We start from the raw sequence: 24,441 nt of genomic DNA on the forward strand, positions 1-24,441 counted from the left end.
GAAGGCTGACATCCAACTGTTATATACCATCAACAGATAGAATGTTGTAAAATAAGAGTAGCAGAATGATTGGTTCCTGCCTTCATGAGGCTACAATCTATACTTTATCGAAGGTAAGACTAGGAGAAAACTCTTATCTAGGTAACATTTTTATTTTTATCCCAGAAATTTCTCCAAGAAAGAATAAATTTCATCTTTTCCCATCTTAATAGATCTTAATTTCATTCCATACTGTAACATAATTATGTTGAAATAACATACCATTCATGTTGGACATAGTAATATCCAAATATTTTACTCTTTTTAAAATTTGAAAACCAGTTATTAAGATTTTTTTCATTATAATCATGTTTCTATGTTATTTAACTCCTCATGAAGAAGCTCGTTTAATACACTGCTCTGTTTCAAAGCCTCTATATTGTAAACATCTTCACTAATGACAGGTATGTTATCCGTTCGTTTTTCAGTTGCCAGTTCATCCACATTGTCAGAAAGTGAGCAGAGAAGAGTATCATTTTCATAGGTAGGAAAATAGTACTGTGGTTGATCTCAAACAGATCTATCAGGCAGAAGTGCTATATGTTTGCTATCTTCCAAATGACATGTTAACTCTTTTTTCAACTGGATTTTTTTCTCACACTTAAAACACTGACACTGGTGCACCTGTCTTCTGATGAAATTCATTAGTTTTAAACTTGTTGATAGAAATTCAGATCATGCTCAGACTTAATTTTTAGCAAGTTAAATCCATGAGCCTCCTCCATGTGAACTTAAAAGAGTTTTTCTGTGGTGTCAATTTGCTTTTCACAGAAGAGACAAACTACACAAACAGGCTGTTCTTCCCAATCAGACCAGTCCTCTTCTTGATTGTGGAACAATTCTCGATCATCTTCTGACTGAACCTGTTCCCAGGACTTCCCAAATTCCAAATAATTAATAATATAAAATCTGTCGTATTCTTGGTTGGTTTTTAGCATTGATTTTACGATGTTGCTTCTTCCTCATGCGGTCCTTGAGTTTGTTCTTATCCCCAAATGTTTTTTCACAGTATAAACATTGGAAACTGTCAATTTTTTTCTGAAGAACATCCAAAAACTCCATACAGTTCACAATATTATCTGGCAATCCAATATTGAATGCACGATCTTTTGCCATGTGATTGATAAGGACTGACCTGTTACCCAAAAAAAGCTGGTCACAAAACATGCATATGCCATGAAAACCTGCATCATATCTTTCTTGCTGCTGTTGATCCAGAATATCTTTCAGTCTTTGTTGCTGACATTTCTCCCTTAGTTCTCTGTCTTCAGGTAAGGCATCACATAAAAGAAAATAATTGTCCTGATCCTCTAAAGCTGTTTCAGAGTTTTTTATTATACAACAGAAGTCAGCAATAGGCTGTTCTGTGAATCTTTTCTTCCAGTACAATACATACCTTCTAAAATCTGCAATCAGCTTGACATCTGCTATGACAAGTTTGTGTTTTATGATCATGTGTTTCAGATTTTGATTTTGTTCTGATATTGGATAATATTCTTCACAGAATAGACAAGGCATATATGGAGATTCTTCTTCAGCAGAAATGCCACCTGGACTTTCTGGCAGGGAAAGTGATTCCAAAATATAGTCTTGGTGGTCCTTCCCCTCCTCAGCCAACCAGTCCCGCAAACAAGCCATCCCGTTAGGCCGTAATGTAGGTACCAACAAAACTCTTATCAATGAGATTTTATATCTACTGCCTTAGTTCGCTAGGGAATGGATTGAGATTTTCAAGGGCTTTACAGATGAGGTGGAATTTTAAAAAGGTAGGAATCGTGTGTAGATTAGCAATCAAAATTAACATTTTGCTATTTTTTTTGTTTCCCATCTTTTCTTGAATCTGTTTCCTTCATATTAAAGAGTTTCATAATTTTTGGCTCCAATGTGCAAAAACAATGCCTGAATTTATTTTTAATGATACAGGGCCAATCTGTGTGACTTGAGGACACTGGAAAATAGATTTCTTAACATATATGTTCATTCTGGCTGTCTTAAGAGTCGCACACACTGTGACAATCTTAGTATTATCTTATGTGTATGTGTCTATATGGAGGGCCATAAGTAAATAAAACTTCTAGGCAGCACTTCAATCTTCCCACTGGCCATATTCCCATATAGAATCATATTCCAATCAGCCACTAACCCAATCCAGGGACTTTATTACAGATTTTGATAGCACAGAATCAAATTGAGTCAGAAATCACTTTTCTGGAAATATGAAGTACTCACTGAGTGTTTCCAGGATGAATCTAGTATCTCATGCATCAAAAGAGTAAATCAGCCATTTACTCTGTAATTGCTCAGCTAATATTTTAGCCTGGTTTCTATAGGTTTTTTTAAAAAGTTTAAAATGTTCTTTTAAGAAAACCCATTACATTAGCAGACTTTTTAGCATCTCAAACACCCTTCCCCACCCCATTGGATACCCTCCAGAGATGGCAAAAACCTCTGACTGCAAATCCTCAATCCAATCAGTAGTCGCATCAGCTGAGAATTCTGGGAAATGTAGTCCTGTACACCAAAGTGCTTCAAGTTAAGACCATCCCCATAGAGCAAAGTTTCTTGGTTTAAATGCACACCTCTTAAGGTGTGAATAATTTACATAACCCCTACTCCATGTGTAAGCCACTATTTGTGGCTGCATTGTGTTCATTCTGTTGAACTGAAAACTGCACTTGGAAAAGATTACAATGAAACCAGCAGAATATTGAAGACACATACATACCATTCACACATACCATTATTGATGGAAGAGAAAGCCTAAGTCTTAATGGCTTGTTTCACTTTGCCCCAATAATAAGAGATGTTGGGATACTTGAATAAATTATACTTCTTGGGTTTTTTACTTGCGATTGTTATCCTTTCCCGTGGTCTCCTTGCAAGGTTGACTTGACCATTTGCTTATTGCTTCAGAACATTTTGGAAGGTTATATATCAAATATACTTGAGAATTCTGGTCTGGACTAACAACAGGCACTAAGTGGTCTCTACTTGTAAGGTGGGACCTCTGGCCCAGTACCAAACTTGAAAAATAATGTAGGTTGCTGTCTGCATTTCATGTATACCTATCTCCACAATTCTTCTGTGGGCAAGCAGACTGAAATAAGCTATTTCGCTTTAATATTTTTCACCCCAACTTCTACTGAAATGGGGCTTGCAATTGACAGTTTAGGGCTACAAGTCAGAGTCAATTCCAGTTTACTTTTGTGCTGTGGCAATTGCCTGACATTAAACAGCTGGCTCTTATTCTTCTTTTTTCGGGATGTGACTGAATGGAGCCTGTTTCTGTGGTTGCTGAGGGAAGTACACAGCTGGAGTACCAGCTATTCGTTCTGACCATCTGAAGCTGCAGGGAAACAGAATTATGAATTACTTCCCTCTCTTCTCAGTGAATGACCTGAACTGCAGTGAAGTCCACCCCATCAGTGAATTGGAACTGTGTAGAACTGCAGAAAGTACTACACCAAAGGAGACAAAACAGACAACGCACCCAATTTGTCTGACTAAATGTTTTTCCATACAGTTCCTGGAAGGTAACTGAAGACTTCACCTAATGGTTTTCAGTTTTCTAAAAGGAATGTTGGATGCCACTGAAACACGGTTTATCAAAATGGAAAAAGAAGTTATCAATAACTGACTGCATTCCACATTAAAAAAAGCAGTTGTACAAAAGTGAGTTAATGTGTACTGTGCTTGACTAGTTATTTAAGCAGTATGATGAAGTGCTCTCTCTAATTAACTTTTAGTTAAATGTATGCAAGCATAATAGAGCAATATTTACAAGTGTACAAGTATATATATAATTCACAAAGCACTTGCAGTTCAGGCCACTTTTTATGAAATTATTGATCCCCCATTACCATCACCATTCCAGCTTTTGTTTGCATGTTATTTAAATCATTTAAAAGCAGGAAGATTCAGGGAATGTACCACCTTTAGTGTCTAAGACTAGGCTCACAATGAAGAATTTTATTCTGATTTTTCTTTTTTTGAGCTGAAATCTAAAAATCTAGACTCACATAGAATTCAATTGATCTTTATAAAATGTCAGTTTCTCAGCTTCTTCCTGCTGGAGATTGGACAGCATGTTTTGAACATATATTAAATCATCACCTCTATAATCAGAAGGGATTTACCAAACTCTGAACTTTTCTTCCTGGGAATTAAAATCTCAAATTGTTTTTTTTTTTTTTTTAGTTCAGTGGATAACACCTATGAAAAATGGTACGAGTCCTAACCTCTCCTCAAAGAATATTCAAAGACAGCGGAAAATCATCAACACATGCAGTTTTATAAAAAATTTGTATTTTTGCAACATAGCAATGCTCAAAAGCCACATCAATTAGGTCTCATTTACTTGGTTGTGGATAGGTGCTCAGAGCTTTGGGATGGGACAAAGGAAGGAGAAGACATGATTGTTAAGCCATCACATGAAGCAGACTTTTCTGCAGTCTATAAAGTTTGCACAATGTTTTCTTAAAGTTCTACAATCACTGTAATGAGATAATTGATTTTGCAACACGGGCAAAACTTATTACTGATCGTCATCAGTACAGGAAAGCCAAAAACAAACAAACATGGGATTTCAATATAATTGTGCACTTTAATGTTTACATTGATCAGTTACTCATCAAGGAAGAGCAAAACACCAGGAATCTGGTAGATAAGATTCCTGATTTTTTTTTTTTTTGCCACTGTACATTAATGTTGCTCTTCTTACAAAAAGAGCAAATATTTCTAAATTCATCCTGCTTGCTCCACTTAACTTTGTTTTGTAAATGGCAGCTTACATGTACTCACTTGGCCGACATTAGCTGATTTCAAAAAGTTAAGCAGGATCAAGTCTTTAGTCCTAGTAGGAAAGACTACTAGAAATACCATAATAGAGTTACATTTTGTTCTGAAAAGTTAAAAATCTCAGGAAGCAGCAGTGGCACATCATTTCCATACTGTCGCCCGAATTATATGGATGTGTCCCTGATGTCACAGAGAGTGGAGGTTTTACTTATTTTATAAATATATAACGATAGTACCAGAAGCTGTATTAATGAGAACTATGGCTTCCATCTTCAATTGTGCTGTGAATGTGTGTGCAGTTCTAAAATGTTTTATGCTCAAGTTCTGTTTCAATAATTTGTTTAGTATATGCTCACAACATAATTTAGATTATAAAGCAACTATACTCAGTTTTATATTATAGGTGAATTTGGAACATTCTGGTTGGCCTGCTTTTTAAGTAATTTCAGCCTGAGAATGGTTATCTGAGGTCTTTTTTTACCTCTCCATTGTGGACCTGTCAATTATCGCCTTAAAATCAGTCTAATGTTACTATACTGAATACTTAAATAACCAAACTTTGTGAAATAATCAGTATGGCACTCATTTACAATTTCAAATAATGACAAACTATCAATCCCACTAAGTGTGTAATCCCACAGAGTAAACCCAAAATTCTTAACCATAGTTAGCATACTTTAAAGTTGGATGTGGCCCACTGAACTGAACATTCAGTTAAACACTTGTACGGTTTAATAGTTATATAATGGTCAGTCATTTGTGAAGCATACGGAAGGTGTTTTGAAAAACATGATACGATAATGGTTACTGTATATTGGGCAAGACATCTGCCTGCCATCATTCAGTAAAGTTGGAACAAGAAAGAGGTTCTACCACAGTTCTACAAATCTTGCATTATGCAGTTCCATCAGTTGAAAGTATACTGCGAGAATTAAATACTCATCTTTACATATACACAACATGCCGTGAAAGCATATTTGCTTACAAACATATAAAAATACTTGTTAACTAGTTTGATAAGAAAATAATGTATAAAAGTATATAGCAAAAAACATTTAATCATCTGACAATGGAAAGAGCAAAATCCTCTTTTTATATTACATGAAAAACAAAAGCTACAGATTAACTTTTCTGGAATCTCCTACCTGGAAATACAAAAGGAAGACACAATTTTATTCCAAACCATGATGCAACATTATTTAAAACTAAAATGCTCCAATCCATAATGAGCCCAGGTATTTGGCCATAAAGCTGTAATACTAATAATCCTGTAGCTATTGCTGGAGCCATAAAATAAATACAGTAGACAGTTGAGCACTGGAAAAAACTGCAGCATAAACAAGAGCTGTAACACAAAACTTTGCCAATGAAATTCAGTGTATTGGCTTCCTGTAAGGCAGGCTGAATTTTGTTGTCTAATCTAATTAAAGGGTAAAACCTCCAAATCTACTCTTTAAAAAAATACTCTACATATTGATTAGAGAACTCTTTCTCTCTCTCTCTTGAGTATGATCAACAAAGATCTCAGGGGGGGGGGAATACCCATATAGCCATTTTAAGCTTGACTTCAATAGACTCCTAAAACTACTTTTTGTCCATTGTGAATAAAACTCCACAAAGTGCAAGTTTCTTGACGTAAGGAAAAAGAATTTGGGAGTATTAAAAGAAGCCTTAGTGTATTGACCTCTGATGTGAGATGACTAAGGTGTCTTCTAGGTCTGGACCAGTCTGATTCTTTCCAACTAAGGCTATTTTGGTGACCATTTATACAACATGCACACATAAAGCAAGACAAAACATCAAGACACACAGGAAGAAAAGTGAGGAGAATTAATCTGGCAGTCGATAGCTTGTTTTAAAGGATCTTTAGACGATGACACAGTGGCACCCTTTCTTGTCCTTCTCCTTCCTCGTTGGCTCTGGGGAAGGAGGACATTCTTGTTCTTGAAATTTCCTACGAAAGAAAAAAAAATCAGATAAGACTTAGGGCTTCAATTCTATGCAGTTCCACATATAAGTCTGCTTAGCTTATGCATTGCTCCAACTGTCTCTGATTGGATCATACAGACCAATGCCAGGTTTCCTCCCATGCACCCATCCCCACAAAATGCGAGTGAAATTTAATTTTAGGAATCCACTGATGAAGATGTTATCCATTTAGTCATGTCCAAAACTTGATGATTCCATGGATCAGGTCTCTCCACATCTTCCACTCTTGCACTACTTCTTCGAATTGTTCTATGTTTTGGCTGGTGTCAGCTTTGATGGTGCCCATGTTCTTCGGTGGCCTGGTTTCCTTTTACCACTAACTCTTCTGCACATAATTGCTTTCTCCAGTGAATTCTCCCGCATGACATGACCCAAATTAAGTGGGATGCAGTTTTTGATTTTGCCTTCCAGTAACATGACTGGTGTTAGGCATTTCAGTACTTGCTTGTTAGTCACCTTTGTTGTCCAAGGAGTACACAGATGTCTCCACCAGCACCACAGCTCAAATGAGTCAATTTTCTTCCTGTCTTGCTTTTCTAAAGTCCAACTGGAATCCAATGAGACCAGGCTATTTACAGCACTTTGCACCCACATAAAAGTAAAGTGGATGGAAGTGAATTTTTTCACACTAATGTGTTTAACTGAGATGGGCCATTTAGATATTTGTTCACATTTTGTACAGCACGTCTTGTCAGCAATATCTGGAATGTTTCCATTCTAGCTTCCTCTCTTATACTATAGCATATCCTGCCAATATTTAGTTGGCATGCTCAACTTGTATGTTCCAGGCTTAGCTTTCAAAGGACAGGCCATTGGATTTCCAATATTTTGGACTCAGACTAGGAAGACCCAGGTTGATATCAAAATGTCGAAATCTCCAAAGCTTCTATTAGTGGCCCTCAGCACCTCATCTCACTACTAAATTCACAAAAAGTATAATTCCCGAAATAGGCATATTGCAATTAAAAAAGAACCTTTCCCCCTGCAAACCCAGCCCTATCCATATATCTAATCAGGGTCATCTGCTTTATAGCCCCTCAAATATTAAGCACAACCTTTTCCCACCATCCCCATTCTAGACCATTTCAGTTAAATTTTGCCTGGTTAAGGGACAGGAAAATCTTTAGTCACCCTAAGGAATGGGTATCATCAGGAAGTCTGTAGTTGGGCTAGGTTAAGATGCCTGCAATAGTATACAAAGAAATACTTAATAATTTGGGATCAAGCAAAGTCTCCATTACAGCAGGCTCTTAGGCCTCGACAAATTTTGCAGGAAATTTTGTTTTCTGTGTCTTAGTGTTTAGATGTTGATTGTGATGCTGATGTCCTTTTCCATATTTCAGAATCACCTCTCCTCTGCATATCTCAAAAGTAATGGGTTGCAGGTATCATACAACATATCTGATCCTGTTATCTGAATGGATAGTTCTTCGTTTTATTTTTATTCTGCTTGATATTAGAATGATATTATTGTTTATGTAACCCAGTTTGGACTTCCTCTATGTGAGATGTCATATCCAAAGACTTTTAATTTTAAAAAATCTTAGCAAAAGTATAAATTCAGTAATGCCAACAATATGGGTATGATAAAAACATGATAAAGTTAATAAAAAAGTCTCTGGTATATTTGAAGTAGTTAGCAGCAGGCAATTTTTACTGATAACATTAATAACAAAAAGCAAGGATGGCAAAGAAAAGAGATTCCAAATCTTGAGAAAAGTTCTATCCATCAAATTGGACATGTGAACAAAAACAACTTTCCAAAGAATGTCATGCTAATAGAAAAAATAAGCACCTTCTTTTAAAAAACTGATTAAAAATGAACTGAAAACAGATTGGAAAAGAACTGTTTACTGTTGATCCTTTGTTAGAGTTACGTTACTGAAATGGACTCATTACCTCATCTAAGGAAAAGAGCATCCTGTAACTCCTGGTAAATTATTTACCTGAGACACAGAAGCTAATGCTGTTGAGATCACAACATCTGAAGCAATATACCTTCTGCTCATAAAGAGAATTCATTTGCACTTTACACTGTTGTTGTTGTTTTTACAAAAACACGACAATTTTACGTATGACTTTGGCCCTCTCTACAAGCAAAGAATAAACTCCATGAATAATAAAATTGAAAGAGAAAGGAAGAAAATCTATTTTTTTTAAAAAGAAAAAGAAAAGAAGTTAAAACGCATTTCTATTCATTTGCAATTCAAGGTTTACCTTATAACTCGGACAAGTTCATGAAAAGCTTGATCTACATTGAGCCGTATTTTTGCTGAAGCTTCCATATAGGTTACTTTCAACTGCCGTGCTAATTGCTGACCTTCCTCCTGTGTTACCTGAGAACATAAAGAAAATATATGCTGTATATGTAACAGCAAACACCGATGTGTTTGGTAACCAGAGTAGCTAATTCAGGCTGTGTCCTCACCGTGGACAAATTCTTATACTGGACTGCAATTTCTCCCATCAACCGTGATTAAATTATTTTGATCAGTAAAGATGCTTTTTAATTTGAGCCCACAAGAGACTAAGCAAAACAAAGATAGACTGTCAACGAAGGGAGCCTAAGAGACAATTTGTTATAAAGAAATTATGCTATAGAAATGCTACACTCATACATAACAGCATTCTATATCAGTGGCCACATTAATAATGGACATGGTAATGTTGAATGGACATAGTGATATATGAATGGACATGGTATTAAGGGGGAGAGGAGAGCAAATGATGTCATGTGCATCATGTACAAATTATGTTCTGTATACCATCCACCATATATTGCATGCCATTTGCATAATATTGTCATGGCACCTGGGATATCACTTCAACAAGGCATCCATGATGCTGGCTGTGGATGGGGAAAGGGGAACAACGGTATCTCCCATAAATGCCAGCTACTTTCACTGACAGGAAGATTCAACTCTTTTTTATCCTAAATAACTTCCTCTTTACATGCTATTTTGTTTCAAAATAGCTTCTCTTTTAGTTATATTCTAATAAGTCAATTTTCTGAAAGGGTTATTATTATTACTACTACAAATGAAAAACAATCCTCAGTCTCTAATGCTATGAGTAATTGTTGGTATCGGAAATGCTGGAAACATAATTGGAAAGAGACTCATGCCTTAATAATGATGTCATAATAATTGTCTCATCGCTTAGATATTGTCCTGAATAACATTCAAATGGCAATTGCTCAGAGAAGAAGTTGATTTAATGCAGAAATGCTTTCATAAATTAGGAATAATGGCTTCCTATCTAAATATTTAAGTATGAAAATTCTTAACTGCAGAGCCTGATCTGTTTTGGGCCAGAATGTGGTTGCTAAAAGTTGACACCAACTTGATGGCAAATAATTAATCCATCAAGAGGGTAACCTCCCAAAAAGAAAAATTAATTAGAGCAGTACCTCTCCAGAGTTTCAAATGAAAGCATTCTATCTGGAGATGTCAAGAAATGAACCCATTGCCATACATTCTTCTATAGCAGCATTAAGGAAAAAAAAAACATTCTTTTTGGCATTTCGTTCCTACCAAATTCTTACCTGTCTCTGATGGTCCAGGTCAGCTTTGTTTCCAACTAGAATCATAGGGAACTCATCACGATCTTTTACTCTAAGAATTTGTCTTTGAAATTTATAAATTTCTTCAAAACTGGGAAAATAAGGGAAGAAAAACTGTTAGGAACTATCCAAGTTAGTAGTTCTATCATCTCACAATCCTTAACAGAATAACAGAGTTGGAAGGAATTTAATTTAATTTAATTTAATTTCCAATTTATATACAGCCCTTCTCCCTGAGGACTCAGGGCGGTGTACAGCCAAGATAAAAAACATAGAATACAAATATTAAAAAACATTTTAAAAATATATAAAAATTTTGGCCCGAAAGTTAAGAAATCACAGACTGATTAAAAGAATTTAAAAATTTCTTCTTAAGCCAACCTGGCTTGCTGGAAAAGATGGGTTTTAAGGGGACGACGGAAGGCATTGAGGTCATGGATTCTCCTTATCTCCGGGGGCAACTGATTCCAGAGGGTGGGAGCCCCCACCGAGAAGGCCCTCCCCCTGGGGGTCACCAGCCTACATTGTTTGGCTGATGGCACCCTGAGGAGGCCCTCTCTGTGGGAGCGCACGGGTCGATGGGAGGTCGTCGGTAGCAGGAGGCGGTCTCGCAGATAGCTAGGCCCTATGCCATGGAACCTTGGAGGTCTGCTAGGAAATTTCTCCTTAGTTCTAGGTTGCTTTTCTCCTTGATTATTTCCATCCATTGCTTCTTGTCCTGCCCTGAAACTCTCTTTTTGTGGGATGGTAAAGCTATACTCAAGAAAACTGAATCCACCATTTTCTTGTTTGAGCTGAGTTAGTCAGACATTTCTATGGATCTTTTCAGAAAAATTAATTCACTATATTGAAAACCAGGGCTAATTACTCCTAAGTAATCCATGTTGGTTTATTCTAGCCACAATACATATGATAGATCTCATACAGACTTCCATTACCTTCCTCTATCTGTGACTGAAAAGACAAGCAGAAAGCCTTCTCCAGTCCTCATATACTGTTCCCGCATAGCTCCAAATTCTTCTTGGCCTGCTGTATCTAGAACTAAAAAAAAAAAAAGACTCATTAGTTTTACTTCCTAAAAAACTTTCTTTACAACTTCCTTGCATTAACTATAGTTTAAATTATTTTTTAAAATTAAGGTCATATTCTCTTAAACTAAACATGTCCCCTCCCATGCCTTTCTGTTACACACTCCAATGCCTCTTTTAAACTTTGTCTCCAGATTAACTGCAATATTGAAAGTCAACAAAGAGGAAACTTCAAACAGTCAAATGTTGGGAGGTACAATAGGGGATATTTCCCTACCACACATACTTCATTTAATCTTTAAAAATTAACTCTAACATAACTTTGTGGGAAAGCAAACATGACGTTTTCTCCATCCTATATTATTGTTCTCTAATAATTCTGCACATGAGTGGTAGAAGGTTACATGGATTTAATTTCTGCATGTGAAGACTACAGAAAATCACTGTAGGGGAGAAATGGAGCTAATATGTTCCTCCTTCCATGTAGGTAAAGGCTCTACATGCTTATAGAAACTCAAGAGAGGAACAATTAAAAAAGTGAATACAAATAATGAAAATGAACCCGGTCCTTAAATAAACATTCCACACCCAATACACATTTTCTATAGAGGGACAAAATTAATAAGAAACTTACTATCTAATCTTGCTGCTCTTTCGTCTATTACACATTGTTTTGTGTAGGAGTCTTCAATTGTGGGATCATAATCTGTAACGAAGTACGACTGCAGAAAAAAAGAAGAAGAAAAAAGAAGCACATTAAACCCCAAAGTCATTGTGAAACCATCAACCAATCCATCAGCATGACTCCAATCCTGAAGGAGAAAAGAAAATCATTGCAATATGTTCCCAATCCACTGAGCTGATCCAAAAGAATATCATGTTCAAGAGTATCAAAAGCCATTGAGAAGTCTCAAGGATGCATTTACCACTGCCTGGATTCTTCATGTGAGCCAACCCTGGAAGCTAACAGATCATAGATCTAACAGGTAGCTTCCCCAACAGTCCAAAGACTTTTTCTTCTTCATCAAGGCTAAAAGGGAAGGTCTACAGAGAAGTCCTGTCCAGTGTCCACCTGAATGCCATTAGAGACCTTTATGAGACTGAGATTCCCAATTGTTCAGTGTGCACAGAGTGCCTTGTGGGGTAGAGGGGCAGCATCTTTTTATAGAGATTGGGGGAGGGGTATATAGACATGGCTGCCATAATGCCTGAAAAGAATACACTTTCTATCCAAGCCATAGGCTACCTCAGAAGTGTATTTCATTGAAGGTAATATAGTTATACAGATTATACATTGCAAACAGAGTAACTGGATTCTGCTATGAATCGTTATAAACTATAATCTAATCTCTCTTTTAACAAACTGCAGTTTAATTCTGAAGCCAGTGATGTGGGGTGGAAGTGTTTCCATTTTTAATAAATTAGAATAAATGAATACAATGCCACATAACTGCTATATTGTTAGAGCAGTTGAATGTAAAATACATAGATATTATTTTTCTTTTTACATGACTGACTACACTTAAAAAGCAGATCAGCAGACATGCTATACCCATGATGGCGAACCTATGGCACGCGTGCCACAGGTGGCACAGGAAGCCATATCTTTGGGCACGCGAGCCGTTGCCCTACTCAGCTCCAACACGCATGCGTGTGCCAGCCACCTGATTTTCCGGCCTTCCGGGCTACCGGATGTTGGGAAATGGGCTGTTTCTGGCCTCTGGGGGGGGAAGGCCATTTTTGCCCTCCCCAGGCTCCTAGAAAGTCTCTGGAGCCTGGGGAGAGTGAAAAACGGGCCTTCCAGTCCCACCATGCCATCGTGTGCCAATAGCGGGGGGAGTGCGGGGGGGTCGCACACGCATGCATGGGGGGCAGGGCATGTTGAAGTTTGGGTGTGGGCACGCACGCGTGCAACCCCCCTACGCTCCCCCAGCTTTTGGCACAAAGGTTAATCATCACTGAGCTATATCCTCAGGAGTGCAAGGGCGAGATTAGAATCAAGGGTGAGAGTAGGCTGCTGCATTTCTAAAAGTAAAACAAGATTTGGCCAGAAAATGGGTTAGCTTTAATTTTCATTCATTCATTAAATATAATTAAGTTTTATGAAATATGGTTGTACTTCTTCAAAAAGCATTGTTAACTTTCCTATTCTTTCTCATTAAAAATTACAATTTGGTGGGAACTTTTCAAGGCTCTGGGACTACACTCCATACCTCTGGATGCTTTTGTGAGTCACTGAGGCCTCACATCATATGTTCCTGCTAGATTTAGTAATGCTTAAGAGTTTCTTAGTCCCTTTTTGGACTAAATAAAAAAAGTGTATGCAATTAAGCTGTTTATACTTTATTATTTACTAATACTCCATAAAATGCAAACATTTCCACACAAAGTTTTGAACTCAGAATCAACCCCAGATTCAATATGCTTAGACTCTTTTCCCCAGCTGTTTTAATTCAAAAGTTAAAATATTTGTCAAATAAAAGCCAATATGATGGCCACCTACAATTTTCTATTCCACATTTTCAAAGAACCCACTGCAAGGTATTCTAAGAGAAAAACTTCAAAAGACAACCTGTTTCCTGCCTCAAACTCTTAACCTAGGTTTTAAAAAAGCAATCTGCAGCATGTTGCTTAGCAACAGCTTCCAAAATTCTAGAGGGAACCCCATCCCTTTCTGCTACCCATATGTACTGAACAAGAAAAGATGGCCCCAAAACATGCATTGGTATAGCACAACAATTGTTTTTATTTTTGGCTGCAGGCGCAGCAAGACAAATGCATCTGTGGACTTCCCTCTGATGCACGCTCAGGGGATTTTCAACCAAAACCAAACAAAAGCAAGTTTTGAATCATTTGAGGCAATAGCTGTACATATTTAAGAGGTGTATGCTACTCAATAGCCACAACCCAGAGACCCATGGAAACAACTGCTATGAAAATATGATCAGCTATCTTTTGAAACACTTGGAAAAATTAAATACTTCCCATCTCCAGCACAGAACACTACTTCTTCTTAACTAACTGCTTCCACTACTCTGGAAGTATAATACAGAATCTGAAAAAGTGATGCAACAACTGGCCACCTAGAAGCAGGCATTCCTGGTAAAAGTGAAAACAAAATGAACAAAAGTCATATTTACAGCAATTTTAGTAAAGAAAATGTCCTCTCATATCAGGAACAGTCCTAGTGTATGACTCGATAAATAACAAATAAGTTCTAATGAGTCATTAAAATAAAATGATTTGACTAAACCCAAGAGAACAGATGTTGAATTAATCAGAGAATTAACTTAGAATTTGAGTTATTACTCAGGGACTTTCCTAACCCTGGCTAGTTGCCAAATAGCTCACCCACCCACCAAGTCATGTTCCAAAAAAGTATGTATTTTGATAATATCTAAGGGAATTATTCTATATTTACTCTCTAAACTAAGCCCAGAAGAGAACAAAATACTTTGTTACTGTTCTTGATAAACTCTTTTCCTCAATTCTCAAAATCTTATGCTTATGGGGTTTTTGCCCATGCTGTGGCCTACCCGATCCTGCTAAATTTTAGTTTGCGCTTGTTTCTTTAATTGTGGCAAAAATTATTCTTGTTGACTTTTCTCCTTCTAGCCTGTAGTAGGAAAAAACTATTGGGTACAAGATGGATTTTTTTTTCTTGTTTCATTTTATTTCTTGGTCTCATTATAAAACGATTTGAAATGTTTCTATGGATTGGCTGTGCTAGTTGTTTCTGCATGAATTTGTGTGCATTTGTCCCACAAACATCCTTCCATAGGTACTATAGTCAGCTGACACGTTTCAAAAAGGGACCATTACCTATATATATACTTTTCTATGCAGCATCCTTCCAGTAGAATGGCCACTGGGCTCCAAGTAAGTTTATATTTAATGTTTTCTATTAGATAACTTCTTGATCTGTGCCTTGTTTTTAAACTTTAGCTTGAAAGTAGGTTTAGGCCACACTTTCAACTCAAAAGAGAAAAGGTCCTTTGGAGCATGTGTTGGCAACTCCAATTCAAGCATGTCTCTTCTGGGATTGGGGAGCAACTGCAGGAGCACCCACACACAGTCGCAAAAAGATACGCAGCTGCTTTAAAGAGGTGCTGACACCTGCTACATGACTACCCTACACCTATTAAAAAACCTCTTTTCCCTTAAATCTGCCTGTTGCAGAGCCTTGGGTTTCAATACAGGCTATTTTCTGTTCATTTTTGTACACTTACCCTGTTTCACCTAAAACAAGACATCCCCTGATAATAAGCCCAATCAGGGTTTTGAGCGCATGCACTAAAAATAACCCCCCCCCCCTCAAAAATAAGCCTTCCCCGAAAATATTTAACCACATGTGGAGCCGGTCCCTGTCATTTCCTCTGGTTAGGGTTAGGGAGACAGAGCTGGAAATCAGGTAAGACGGCAAGAAGAGCCCCATCTTGCTCCACGCGCCCCAAAGTAATAAGACATCTCCGAAAGTAAGGCCAAGCACTTACTTCGGGGTTCAAAAAATATAAGACAGGGTCTTATATTTTGGTAGTAATTTTGGATAGTCAATGGCACATTCAAAGTACAAAAGGAAAGACTGTAAACTTCCCATGAGCACTGGTGAGAATCAGCCACAGTCATTGCTTTAAAATAGTTGTTCCTTTCTTTAATCATTCTGAAAAAGAAAGGTTTTTTTTGTTTTTTTGTTTTTTTTAGTTTCTAAATAAGTCAGCTAGGTAATTCTTATAAACCGAAAGAATTTTCTTTGGCATCTTTGAGGACATTTATTCTTCAATGTAACCAAAACAGGTCTATATAAACCAAGCAGTAGGAAATCTTTGCAGCAGGTCAAAAGTAACAGTTAACATTTCTTTATTTTTTGTGTTTGGGGATAAAGTTGGAGATTCTCTCTCTCTCTTTAAAGTGTGTTTTCAGAATCAGTTAACTTTGGTACCCAGATGAAAACATTTCCAGATGGACTAGTCAGTTTTGTCAGTTGTGAAAATAATGTAAAAATAAGAATGATTGATTGATTTAGTCAAATTTGTTGCCCATCTAGCAATTCAGGCAACTCTGAGCAGCATACATCAAAATAAAACAACATGTAATAAGTTATAAATATAAAATGGGTTAAAATTACAAAAATTAAACCAAAGGATTTGGAGGGGAGAAGTGAGATACTTAGTAACTTCTCTTTCAAGATCCTCTGCTAGCTGGCATAGCCAGATTTAAAGGGCTTTTCTGAAGGCTAAAAGAGAGGGGGAAGATCTTACCTTATGTGGCAAGATTTTCCAAACAGCAGGAGCCACAGCAGAGAAGGCTCTTTTCTTGTATCCCACCAGCCGAAATTTCTTGGCTGATGGGATCCACAGTAAGCCCCTTCTTCCTTAATGAATGGGTCAGGTCAATCCCATTGGGGAAAGACAATTCTGCAGATATTTCAATTATACCTCTAATTTAACAAAGTAGGACTATTATTATGTTTAAATCACACTACCTTATACACTGTAATTATTTCTTACACTAATATTACATCTAATAGTACAGCATGCCTCATTGTGCATTACATGCTAATATTAAAGATCTGGCTATCATTCGATTCTGCATCATATTCACACGAAAAGAAGTGTGATATGATTGTCATATGTTGAACCTACCAAAGTTTCTAAAAACTTTTCAAAGGACTATTAGACTTGTGTTTCTCTAGAAGAGGAAGTATCTGAGTAGCAGGCCAAGTGCTTATGGGTTATTGTTGCCATTGGAACATCTTGGATTCATAGGTTCTACTGAACCACATGCCAGAACTTCAAAAGGATTGTAGTTGCAGCCTCAAATAAGATGAATGCCTAATCTTAATTCAGCCTAATTAAATTATTATATTGCCTACAAAAACTCTCAATTTATTAAAAATACATCTCCCTGAAACCCCAAGTCCAAGGTGGATCAAGCTAATATGGAACAGATTTTAGCACTGGTGGACCAAATAGGTTGAAATCCAGGCTTCCACAAAATTACATTCTTGGTGTGTTCAGAGGGCGGTCCATCAAACTATCTCTCCAAAACTGACAGTACTGAAGTTATATAACCAAAAAAGTAGGGGAAATTGCTTATATAAAATACTTTATTGAAAAGGACAGGATAGGAAGCTACTGGCTTCATGTACTGATAGGACAATTCTCAATCAGAGTGACTTTTCTAATCTGACCATTATTGGTGACAGTGTATGGAAAGAGTTGAGAAACATTGAAAGAAAACAGACGTTGGCTTATCTGAACATCTCTTCTCAGTGCACTGTGGGAGAATCCAAGTGCGGGTTATTGCTCATCTATTTGCCAGACATTGAGTATATATTTTTTTTCTTTTTTTGCTGACCACACCTCCTCTGCTCAGCTGAGCTAGTTATTCCACGAAGGCGTAGTCATCCAGTGTGTCCAATATAAAGCAGAAAGAAACTACCCTGGGTCCCAGATCAGGAGGCCGAGATGGCGGGTTGGATTCTCCCATAGCGCACAGAGAAGAGACGTTTAGGTAAGCCTACGTCCATTCTCCAGTACGCTGTTTGGAGAATCCAAGCATGGGACATACCCAAGTGTAAGGTTTATGGGTGGGAGGCTGACTGATCCCTGGTTCCTGGGGTGGAGTGTACTTTCTGCAGCACTCGCTGTCCAAAGGATGCCTCAGCCGAGGCATAACTGTCTAACTTGTAGTGACAGATAAATGGTGACAATGATGACCAAGTGGCTGCCCTGCAAATGTCACTGACTGAAGCTTGTGTAGCCCAGGCAGCCATTGTTGCTGCACTCCTAGTGGAGTGGGCTAAATTCCGTCCTGGTAAAGGCTTGGCCTTAAGTTCATATGCCTTCACAATACACGCCTTCAACCAATGGCCCACTGTGGAGGGAAAGACTTTTCTGCCCATTGATGAGGGGTGGAATGAAACAAACAGAGCTCCCATTCTTCTGAAGGGTGCTGTTCATTTCATGTATCTGCAGAGGGCCTTCCTGAAGTCCAAGGTGTACCATCTTTCTTCCAAAGGGTGTTTGGGATCTGGGCAGAAATCAGGAAAAATGAGCTCCTGGGCCCGATGAAACCAGGAGTTCACCTTGGGCAGAAAGGAGGGATCCATCTGCAGAGCAACTCTGTTCAAATGGAAGATACAGAGATCCCTTCGCACTGATAGGGCCGCTAATTCAGATATCCTCCTGGCTGATGTTATTGCCACAAGGAAGGCGACCTTAAGGGTCAGGAACTGGATGCTGATGGTATTCAATGGTTTGAATGGTGAAGACATGAGTGCTTGAAAGGACTAAGGAAAGGTCCCACGTGGGGTATCTATGTACCACTGGGGGTTTCAGGTTAGTGGCTCCCATGAGGAAACTGCGTACCCTCGGATGTTGAGTGAGAAAACGTCTATTGTCAAAGTTAGCACTGTAGACAAGGCCACTACCTGCTGACATAGGGTGTTGGGAGCCCCTTGTCCAGCCCCCCCTTGCAGGAAATCTAGGATCTCAGGTACTGATGCCGAAGTTGGGTCAATGTGCCCCTTGGAACACCAAAGACAGAAGGACCGCCAGGTGGCATTGGTTCCCCTGGCTGAGAGAGATCCTGTCCTGGGGAATCCTCCAGGGTCAGGACACAGAAAGGCTTACCAGGTCCGCGTACCAGGGATAGCTTGGCCAATGAGTTGCTGCGACTTGTTCTCTGATATGGTAATAAGAACTACTGTAGAGGCCAGGCATGCAGCTGGGCCCAGGGTATGATTGAAATACACGAGATCATGTTCCCGAGTAACTGGGACAGGAGGATCAGTGGGACCAACCTTTGGAAAACAATCTGTGTCACTAAAGCCCTGATACTGTTTTGACGATCCTGGGACAGGTAGACTTGGCCTTTGGTTGAGTCTATCATCGTTCCTAGGTGAAGGATGGTGGGTTGTAGGTGGCTCTTTTCCAGGTTTAGGGAAAAACCATGTTGTTGGAGTGTCCAGATTACTGTATTTAGGTTGTTTGTAGCTTGCGACTGGGAGGACGACTGAATTAGTATGTCGTCTAAATAGCATTATACTCTTATAGGGATCAATCTGATAGTTGCAGCCACCGTTGCCAACAGTTTTGTGATGGTCCTGGGGGCCGATGACAGGCTGAACAAGAGTCTGTAGTGGACTAAAGCACTGTTATTAACATCTGCTGCTTGCAATTACTGCAAGTTCAAATCTCACCAGGCTCAAGGTTGACTCAGCCTTCCATCCTTTCAAAGATAGGTAAAATGAGGACCCAGATTGTGGTGGCAATAAGCTGACTTTGTATAAATCTACAAAAGTATGAAGGCTATTGCTTAACACATTGTAAGCTGCCCTGAGTCTCCAGAGAAGGGCAGCATATAAATTAAAGCAAAAAAAAAACAAACAAAAACCAGCATGGCCCAATACTGAAAATGGCGACTGGCATACGTGAAACGCAGGAACCTTTGATGGGAAGGATGGATGGGAACATGTAAATAGGCCTCTTTGAGGTCCACAGATGTCAGCAGATTGCCCTCCCTTATGTATCCCAAGATGGACCTGAGGGTTTGCATTTTGAAGCATTTTTTTTAAAAAAAAAATTGATTTATATGCCGCCCTTCTCCGGAGACTCAGGATGGCTTACAGTGCGTTAAGCAATAATCTTCATACTTTTGTATATTTTTATACAAAGTCAGCTTATTGCCCCCACAAACTGGGTCCTCAATTTACCTACCTTAGAAAGAATGGAAGGCTGAGTCAACCTTGAGCCTGGCGAGATTCGATCTTACTTTAATTACAGACAGCTGGTGTTAAATTACAGTGCTTAGTCTGTTGAGCTATCATTTGTAGATAATGAAGTTGTTGAGTTGTTTTAGATCCAAGATCCCCCTCCAGCCCCCAGAGCTCTTCAGTACCAGAGAGAATTGAATAAAACCTGGTCTGTTGTTGACCTGTGGGCACCGGTTCGATGGCACTGATCTCCAACAGATGTTGGATCTTTGTTTCCATCAGTTTTCTTTTTGCTGGATTTCATGAAACAGGGCATTGGAGGAAGTGGTTGGGGGGCTGAAGTGAAATTCCAATGTGAGGCCTAGTCTCACTGTCTGGAGGACCCAAGCATCAGTTGTGGATGATTCCCATTGACGTTGGAAGTGATGTAGACAGCCGCCAATGGGAAAGGTGGTCGGGTAGTTACTTGCCTCACCTGAAAGGGTGATTGCCGGTCCCTCAAAATGGCCTCTTTGCCGGAAGTTGATGTCTGTCCCGATCCTGGAAGGTAGTCCTGTCTGCTGGTCAGTCAAATCCCTGGGAGTAGGACTGCTGGAAGTGGGATCCGTTGGGTCTGGCATCAGTCTGAAAGGGCTGCCTCTGCGAATAAGGGGAATACTTACGATTCACCCTCCTATAAGTAGAAGGCATCACTTTCCTCTTATCCTTGCTCTCAATTAATATTGGGTCTAATGCATCCCAAAAAAGATTTGACCCTTTGTATGGGGCCGAAGCAAGTCTCCATTTTGATTTCATATCCACCTTCCAATGGCGTAGCCATCGAAGGCAGAAAGTCACTGCAGAGGCCAAGGCTCGGGAGGTGAATTTCGCCACATCCAGAGATGTGTCGCTGAATATTCGGTGGCTGCCACCAATTTATTTATATCTTGGTGCAGCCTGGTATCAACTGGTGGCAACCTCTCCTGTAATTGGCAAAGCATATCAGAGAGGCATGATGAAAAATGAAGCCGATGTTGCAGCTCTAATTGCCCAGGCGGCTGCCTGGTGAGTCTTTCAGAAGGAAACTTCTGCTTTCCTATCTTCTGTTTTTAATCCCTCCACTATGTCATTGGGAAGGATAGTGGTAGAAGTTAAATTTGCTACTGGGGAATCCACTGAGGGAAGCTGCGGTAGCTGCTCAAGATCTGGCCCTGTGCAGTAGAATTTCTTGTAATGTCTACTGGGCGCACCTAAGGCGCCTGGTTGAGTCCACTGCCTTTGAACTACGTCAACAAAAAGCTGCAGACAAGGTATAACCTCTTGTTCAGGTGTTGACATTGTGAACAAGTCCTCATGAGGATAAGGAGTCCCCTGGGGATGTTCTGCAGGACCCTCTGTGACCCCCATATTAGTTGTTACTTTTACTTTATGAAGTAACGACTTGAAGATGGAAGGGCAGAAAAGGCCAGTGAAGGCTGGCCTATCCGGTATCATCCCCATCATCTGAGAACTCAAGATCTTTTTGGTCATCTTCTCCCAGCAAGGAATCCGTGCTATGGATAGAATCCTGAGGAGAAGGAGATCCTGGCATTGGTCCAATATGTGCCGGTATTTGGGCCTGTAAATTGGCTTGCAGGGAAGGGTAATGATTTCTCTTTTGTAGCCCTGCCGTGATTCCTCTTGAAATCGCCTCAGATACTAGGTGAATGTCCAGGGACAGTTCGGAACCCTGATCCTCCCCCAAGTGGAGCCCTGCTGCTGTTGGGGTAAAGGTTGCTTCAGGGACCAAACGTCCAGTAGGGGGAGCCACATGCAACCCAGGTGTTATAATGCTGGGCAGAGGGAAAGGTTCTTCCTGGAGGCACTCAATAGGAGATTGTTGTTGTTTACCAGCACCCTCTAGTGACAAACTTTGTGACTCCTCCTCCATCGGTTGAGGTAAAATAACTGATTTCTCAGAGCCAGAAAATACTGCTTCAATGATAGAAGCCATCTGATGCTCTTTATTCTGGGCCTCCTGTTGAGCTTTAGCAAAATGTTTTTCTAAAGCCTTATGGAGTCACTTAGCATCCTTATCCCAGACAGAAGACCCCTTTGAAGGTAGAGGAGTAGGGGACTGCCTGCAGCACTCCTGATGGTTGCTTTGGAACTCTTAGAACCAGGATATTGTGCCCTACGAGCTCTGGGGGGACTGTCCGCCTGCTCAATGTACCCCGCCCCAGTAATTTTTTATAGACCAGTCAGATATCTTCAGTCCAGAAACTGGTCTGCAAGAGAGGTTTGTAAAATGTTGAGGATACTTGCAAATAAGGATCCAATATTGCAAGAGCAATCACACCCCTGCTCTGGAATGGCAAGCCTATGAGCCTGAGGTGGAAATTTTGGTGCAAGAGTGAATTAAGCCCTCCCAGTGCCGCCGTGGCTTGCTTGGAGTTAGGTCACTTCCTCAGCAGCTGAAATTAGGTACACAAACTTCCTTTGGCACCTCTGCAGCCCTTCGAGGTTGCAGAATGTAGCTAATGCAAAAACCTTGCTGTCAGCATTTGCACAATGTGTGCCTGTGACTGTGGCACAGGAGTGGAAACCCGACTCCCTCAGCGCCACTTTACTGCAGGGATCTCTGAGTGGGCGTGAGATCGAGGCAATCATCCTGCAAACGCCCCTGTGGTTCATTTGCGCTAGAGTGGCAATGGGTTCCCTCAGCGCCTTCGTGGCTAGCTGCCAATAAAAATGGTGCAAGAGCAGTAAGCCAACTCTCCCAGCTCCTCTGTAGACTGCCCAAGCCAACAAAAACTGACGCAAGAGCCAAAACACTCTCCCAGTGCTGTGAAGCATCACACTCACCTTGGAGTTTGTGACGGCATGCCGGGCAGTGACTCCAGAGCTGCCCTACTAGTTGGGAGTGACGAGGTGGTGTTGGTTGTGCTGGTGGACCGGGGGAATCAGCTCATGCACTGGCAGCAAATATAAGCAGGAAATCAGTCTCCTGCTGTCCAGAGGTGCCCTATAAGGAACAGAACTCTGGGCGCTGCCCGTTGTTTTTCTGAGGCAGTGGTAGTCGGCATGGATCCCCAGGAATGACGAACACACCGCCGGCAGTGGAGGAGCCAGGAGCCAGCAAAAAGGCTGCCCTGGTGCAAACTCCTCTATTTGTTTAAATTGAAGTCTTCAGCTCCTAAAGTTGGAACTCAAACTCTGATCTAACTGCCAGAGCACTGTTACACACGTCTCTTTAGCTAGACTGAGTGGAAAAAACTGAAGCTCAGCCGAACAGAGGAGGTGTGGTCAGCAAAAAAAGAAAAAAATCTACATTCAGTCTCTGGCAAATAGATGAGAGATAACCCGCACTTGGATTCTCCAAGCAGCGCACTGGAGGAATGCTTTGTTTCATAGTTTGCTCAGTTTCACTATTGGGGCATGACATTTCAAGCAGTGAACAAAGTTTTTAAACAAGCACAGCCTGACATTACTTGTTGTACATTTTCATTGAAGAAAATAGATGTCAATCATTCCCCTTGTATTGTAACGCAAGTAGTTATAATCTTTATAACAACTCAAACTATTTGAGTTTTTCCCAGTCTAAACAATGACAGGGTAAAATTTCATTTTTCTAAACTTCATTACTGATCTGGATTCCAAGTCAGACCAATGCAAGCCTTGTTAGGTTCTTTACAATGTTCCAAATTCACAATGAAAACAGAATGGATAATTTCTACAGACCTGTTTTTTACCCATATTTAATTCTTTCCCACTATTTAAAGAGAAGGCAATTTTGGTCCTCTCCATATATCCAAAAAAATCAGAAGGAAGAGGAGCATTTTTTCCAACAAACACATTTTATTGAGACACATACGCATTTGTTCATTTCATCAGATGTTGCAGCTCATGAAATATTGTGCTTTCTTAATAAAATGTGTGTTAAAAAAAGGTGCTACCAGATTCCTCCTGATTTTTTGCCACCACAGAGCAGCATGACTCTCCTACGATGTCCATGTATCCAAGTACATTTATTCAAACTGAGAACAGACTTAAAACTTAACAAATGTGGCTGTAACAAATTATTTTAAACCTATACAATTTTCATCTATAAATGGATTTGAACCTAACCTTAGCCCTCTTTTTAAGTTACAGATTTATTTGAAGCCCATATCCCTCATTTCATCTTGAGAGATTCCCAGAACAGAATAACAAAAATCAGACATCCCTTGCTCCTCAGGCTTACAATCCAAGTGCATGACCTCAAAGAAAAACAAATGAACTCGTCTACTAGTTTTATATTCTCAAGGACTGCTCATAGACAGCCCACAAATCAGTGGTAAAATCCATTTTTT

The 24,441-nt window shown here is 39.5% G+C and overlaps 1 protein-coding gene and 1 pseudogene across 1 annotated transcript in view; both read right to left on the bottom strand.

Moving 5' to 3' along the window:
• Positions 1-345: 345 nt before the first annotated feature.
• LOC117665290 (zinc finger protein 277 pseudogene) lies at positions 346-1,736 on the bottom strand (annotated as a pseudogene).
• A 2,573-nt stretch (positions 1,737-4,309) lies between these two features.
• RRAS2 (RAS related 2) overlaps positions 4,310-24,441 on the bottom strand; it is a 53,483-nt gene continuing 33,351 nt past the window's right edge. Inside the window, exons 2-6 of the mRNA XM_034417005.3 lie at positions 12,050-12,137; positions 11,326-11,428; positions 10,370-10,478; positions 9,043-9,161; positions 4,310-6,790 (exon numbers count right to left, since the gene is read on the bottom strand). Coding sequence (XP_034272896.1) covers positions 6,703-6,790; positions 9,043-9,161; positions 10,370-10,478; positions 11,326-11,428; positions 12,050-12,137 — 507 coding nt within the window. The 3' untranslated portion in view covers positions 4,310-6,702. The remainder of the gene's footprint in view (positions 6,791-9,042; positions 9,162-10,369; positions 10,479-11,325; positions 11,429-12,049; positions 12,138-24,441) is intronic.

The sequence above is a fragment of the Pantherophis guttatus genome, chromosome 1 (genome assembly GCF_059756535.1).
Source record: "Pantherophis guttatus breed Tessera chromosome 1, ASM5975653v1, whole genome shotgun sequence".
NCBI lineage: Eukaryota > Metazoa > Chordata > Lepidosauria > Squamata > Colubridae > Pantherophis > Pantherophis guttatus.